Source organism: Pelophylax lessonae (genome assembly GCF_965119305.1).
Source record: "Pelophylax lessonae genome assembly, chromosome: 7".
NCBI classification, from domain to species: Eukaryota; Metazoa; Chordata; class Amphibia; order Anura; family Ranidae; genus Pelophylax; species Pelophylax lessonae.
The window spans coordinates 89,171,654-89,177,636 of NC_138774.1; the positions used below are offsets into that span (position 1 = coordinate 89,171,654).

The following is a 5,983-nucleotide window of genomic DNA, read 5'->3' on the forward strand; positions in this document are numbered from 1 at the left end:
CAGCTAATCAGGAGGGAGAGTTCTGGATAGCCGAGGGACTCAGGAACATTGCTGGGCAGAGATGGGGATCAGGTAAGTATTGGGGGGTGCTGGGGCAGCTGCTACACATCGAAGGTTTTTTATCCTAATGCATAGAATGCATTAAGATAAAAAAACCTTCTAACATTACAACTCCTTTATTTCACTTGTACTTAAAGTTTTGGATTTTCTTTTGGAAATAGTAGAGAACGATTAGAATCCCTGTCAGTTTTTCATATTGCTGTAGGATAGATTCTACTGCTTTATTTGTCTAAGAGGGGAATTCCCTCACTTTGAAGAGGTTTTTCTATGACTTCCATCTCCTCAATGGGACACAAAAATAAAAACATAAAAACACGCACACAAAAAAACAACTGACAGGAGTTTTAACCATTCTTTGTTAGCTTCTGTACTGAAGGCCTTATTCAGTTTAGTTTTAGTAGACGTTAGAAATAAACAATGCATAGAAAAAAATATTTAAAAGTGTTAAAATAAGTCACACATCTTTATAATTATTTATAATCCTGCAAATCCCTCCAGCTCATATGCCTGGGAATTTAAGCGTAATGTCATACAGGTTTTGGGAGTATCCTTTTCCACAAACCATAGTGACTGTCTTGTCATCAGGCCATATAAAAGCTTGAGGATTCCAGCAGACGGGACATCAAAGCTTTCAGAAATCCTCCTGACATTAACAGCTTTAGCTGTACGGTTATTCCATTAAAGATGGCATCTGAACGTCTCTTGTGCAAAGTCGGTCTCTGGGCGCTTGCAGCCTGCATGGTTCTGAGTCTACAGGGTGCAGGTGAGTGACAAATTTATACATATAATTTATTTTTTGATGAATAGAATATTTCATAACACAAAAAATAGAGTACATATAAAGCTAATAATTGGACATTTTATGCATAACATCCAGTATGCATTTTTATGAATTACTTTGCAAAAAAATGCAATGTGGAAAAGATATATAGAAAACTATGAATATAAAATCTAAGAAATATAATACTGTCATATACTTATATATATATATATATATATATATATATATATATATATATATATATATATATATATCTCCAATTTTCAATTTTCAATGCTGTTTACCTCAAAGTAGAATCTTCATACAAAGTTACAACCAACACAGCGATTGCAGTTTCAAGCATCACTGCTCTTCATCAAGCTGCATGTATATTTATATATATTCATATAGAATAAAATAGGTTTCTCAGTTTTAGTTTTCACAGGCTTTACAAATATCCTTACAAAACAATAGTGATTCAACCTCTTCCCACTCTATACAAAACAAAAATGTAAACTTTAGCTTCACATACTTTATATACTTACATTTATATGTGAAAGTAGTGGTTAAATAATACTTGTAATACTAAAACACTACCCTTACAGGCAGCTAAAAAGACCATATCATGCTTGTTCTGTCAAATGGCATTGGAGTTAGGATTATGAAGATGGAAGGTTAATTAGCCACAGCTCAAGGAACCCCATAGAAACCTCTGGAGTAACCCTGGTTAGGAATGGCTGACTTGAGCTATTTGAAAAACTATTGTATTTAACTATAAACATTGGTCTTCCAAGAATTTATATATTTAAATTTTAATGACAGTAACCCAACATTTTTATGTAGACCTGAACTAAAAGAAAACATTAAGGGGTTGATCTACTAAAACTGGAGATTGAAAAATCTGGTGCAGCTGTGCATGGTAGCTAATCAATTTCTAATTTCAGCTTGTTCAATTAAGCTTTCACAAAAAAAAAAAAAAAAAAAAAAAAAAGGAAGCTGGTTTCTATGCAGAACTGCCCAAGATTTTGCACTCTCCAGTTTAAGTAAATCAATACCTAAGGAATTTTTGCCATTCTAAGTTATGAATATTTGTTGTCATTTGAGTAAAGATTAGTATGGGTGTCATCTGCCCACTCTAACTTAAGATACCTACACTCATTTCTTGCACATCTAAATATGTGACTCTCAACCAAATCCATAAATGGTTTAATAGGTAAAGAAACTTTCAAATAACATTTCTTTACCTTTTTGCCCCACTCCTCTATGCTGACATAGCCCATTTCTTACTACCAAGGCCCACTGTAATGTTTACAGGTTTCTTCACCCAATATTCCATGCATGGGCAGTAGAACCCAAAGCTTTCTATAATGCTGGGATGGTTTTGAGCCATTTGGAAGAGCCAACCTAAAACTAGCTAATAAAACAAATTACAGAAGTTACAGGAAGTGTTTAAAGCTTACAGAGCCTTATGGGCAAGTAAGAGATATGGTACAGCTAAATTTTGGCTGATAATCAGCTTGTAGGAATCAGGAGATTTTTGGTGACTGGTTGTTTGGTGTTGCTTGATTTTTGAATACTAAGTCCTGTTTTTGGCAAAAGGAAGTGTGCAGGGTGCAGTAAACCATATGAACCAATCAGAATTTAGTTAACATCGTTCTTATTGCTGTAGAGGAATAAAACATGGAATCTAATAGGGCATTATGAGTTCCTGACCAGCCTATCTGCCACCCTTCTGTAAATGTATGCCTTCATTCTGCTCTTACTTTAATTCAAATCTTGTTTTTTTTCCTATTCCCACAGAGGCTCAGACAAACTCTACTAACACTGGTAAGTATGTGAATCAATGAATAGTGTGTTCTAAGGTGCAGCAACTTTTATGTACTGATGCAGTTTTTATTAGGTTACTGCATGTTAAGCTTGTATTTTGGTGACCAAACATTGGCCATGGCTGCAGTTTGGACTCTTCAACTAAGGATTGGCTATGCTAACTCTGTTCCGGACAATCATTTCCTAAAAATATTACATTTACAAACATGAATATTGCTTAGGTTTGTTTTAGGATTACAATTCTTAGCTTTTTCCTTGAGATGAACAACTGATAAAAGCTTAGACAGCTTAGCTTAGAATGTTTTCCAGGAAACTCCATGAGACTTTTTTGGTACCAGTTTTCTTGACTTCAACCACACCACTTAAACTCAGGAGCTTATATTACCATGTATATGTAAAGCGCTGCGTAAATTGACAGCGCTATATAAGTACCTGAAATAATAATAATAATAATATTGCTATTGTATTACTTCTGTATTGTGGTAATACGGCATTACACATTCCTAATTCCTATGCTCTATATGAGTTTGGGATGTAGTTTGAGATAGAGATTAGCATAGAGATTTGTAGATTAGTTACTAGAGGCAATTGAATTACTACAGTCAGGGCCTGTGTCAGCAGCCTATGGTCTTGAGTTGATGGCATCAGTTTGAGACATTTCTGAGATCATTCAGAATTATCTGATGGATGCATTTGACCTGCTATTGACCCTCTTCTGACCTGCATTTGACTTGCTTCATGCTCATTTTGCATTCCTATATCAGTTTAAAGCATACAAATGCCTGTGGGAAAAGGTCCTTTCTCTGCTTAATAGTTAAATAACTGAAGATAAGGCATCAGCCACACAGGGAATGCATTGCTTTCAATTGGAATTTCAACTGCATAAGAAGGAGCAGTAAAGAAGTAGTGGAATCCTGAAAAACCAACCAAAGGTTGCATATATAATGAGAACATATATGGTCCCTATGCACATAAGGAACTTCATACATACAAAGAAAATAAGCTTTTAAACACATAAATACACATTGATAAGACTATTTATATCAAACCCATCTGCTTTAAGTGTTTTAAGAAAAGACATTCCCTTTAATAAGATTTATGAATCTGCCAATCAATGTGCTCTTTATCAATACATATAAAGTGGAAGCACCTTAACTATTGGTTTTACTTTAACTGCTTGTTATTTCAAAAAAAAGTCTACTTTTTAACCTCTTTCTCTCGTATGTGAGCTGATGTGATTTATTTCTTTCCACAGGAGTGCCTGGATGGGGTGTAGCTTTGCTGGTGTTAACATCTCTGATCCTGGCCTCAATGCTGTGCAGTCTGTGCTGTCTGGTGAGTCTATAATCATGAAAAACTACTTACTGGTCTAATTGTAAAAAAACAATTATTATCAAGTTATTATCTTATCAAATACATCCATGGTGGATGCATGTTTTAAATTCAAATTTTAACTATTTTTTTAATGTAAGTTTATAATAAAGTTACAATTTTACATGCAAATCCAACACAATTTAAAGTATTTAAATAAGTGGCTTAATAAACGAAAACATAATTTTAGGTAGACAGCTAAATACACAGTGGAAATGCATATCTGTGAACTGTGTTACCTGCCAAAAGTCTTTTATTTGAAACAGATGCCCTTGGCAGATGTTACAGCCAGGTCCTGGCCCTCTCTGCAGACTACAAAGCCATTTTGCAATACAGTTTGTAATATTCCAAAATATTAGTAAATAAGTATTAGTACAGTATTAGTAAATACGGTAAGTCCAAAACAAGTTTAGCCCAATAATAGATTGTTTGCAAAGCCAGCGTTTTTTTGGGGGTCATTTCTCTATCTTTTACAAAGAGAATTTTACCATATAAAATTGAAACGATGATACAGTAGATATGGATTCACTGACCACTATGTAGTTGGATGTGGTTGGAGTGTTATTAGTTAGCAGAGCATCTGTTAGCAGATGGTTTAAGTAGCATCATGGCAGCTTGGCTTTGCAAACAATCTTTCATTAGAATTAACTTGTATTTGGACTTGGATATTATGGTGTGGAGCTTCATTTTTAAATTCACTCTTTCCTATCACAACCCAAAGTGATCGTGGAAGCCCTTCCGTGAGCAGAAGCTGCTAGTCCAATATTTATATTGTCTACATTTACACCATTTATGTCTTATTGGATGACATCAATAAAGTATAAATAACATATAAAGAAATTATAGGGTTCCAGCGCCTCCTATACATTTTCTCAGTCAATGGGGGTGATATACCAAGGGATATACCAAGGGAGTAGACACAGATAATCAATCCAATAAAATGAACTTAGTCATAGGGTGATATTGTGTTCAATTAACCAATCCTATAGTAGTGCATTGTGATATTTCTCACACATGACTAGGAATTTAAAGCGAGTACAGGTTCACCTTATCTACTAACATTCACTTTGCAAATTTACAATAATTTTGATAAGGGATCAGCCTCTACTTCTAATCTCTGTACAATCTCCTTCAGATCTACAAATAAACTACATGAATTTGCTTTATAGCCAATACACAGTCCTTGGCAAATCTTGAGAAGATATTACAAATAACAAGTATTTAACAAGTATCATGACTGAACACCTTTATACTTAGGACACTATGCAAAGTAGCAGAGCTCTGATTGGCTCCTAGTGCTCTTCTTACCTGGCAAAATCAGAGTGCTGCTGAACAGGGAATGCAGGAAGCTGATATCAAGATAGATGTTGGTACTAATATTAATTCTATGCACAAAAAGTTATAATTCCTTTATGAGCAAATAACTAGATATGTTGCTGCCTTATATTTTCTTTGAGGACAGCTTTTTTCTAAAAAACATTAAAATGTTAACAATTGAATATTAATAATAATATTAAATAACAATAATAATAATAATAATAATAAAAAAAATCGATAAAAATAATAACAATGTCAGTTACCTAATTATATGTGTATAATTACGTATTTTTCTTTTCCAGTATAGTGATATGCTTTTCACAATTTTTTCCCTTCCTTGCAGCCTTTGCTATGTAAGAGCGGTGGGGACAGTCATTGTGGATTTTCTCTGAGTAAATAGTAGTAGAAAGGACGGCAAGGACAACATTCTGCTCTGTTTCATTCTGGTTCTGTTACACACAAATTTTCATGTTTACATGTGTCCTATGTTTTTGCCTGTCTCGTCCTGGATACTCCCTCTGTGAATTCAGAAGGTCTTTACCACACACAGTCTGTGAAGAATTCCATTTCCTTTTTAATCTACCTCCAAACATGGAATACATCCTCCTTTCTCTATATTTAATTTCTACTCTAAAAGTTTTTTTTAAC

At 34.1% G+C, this 5,983-nt stretch overlaps 1 protein-coding gene across 1 annotated transcript; it reads left to right on the plus strand.

Annotated features, from left to right (window-relative positions):
- The first annotated feature begins 473 nt into the window (after positions 1 to 473).
- Positions 474 to 5,983, plus strand: LOC309560651 (uncharacterized protein). The gene is made up of 4 exons (XM_082264272.1): positions 474 to 823; positions 2,621 to 2,647; positions 3,903 to 3,982; positions 5,679 to 5,983. Exons 1-4 carry the CDS (start codon positions 745 to 747, stop codon positions 5,733 to 5,735), a joined length of 243 nt encoding a protein of 80 aa, XP_082120398.1. The 5' UTR covers positions 474 to 744; the 3' UTR covers positions 5,736 to 5,983.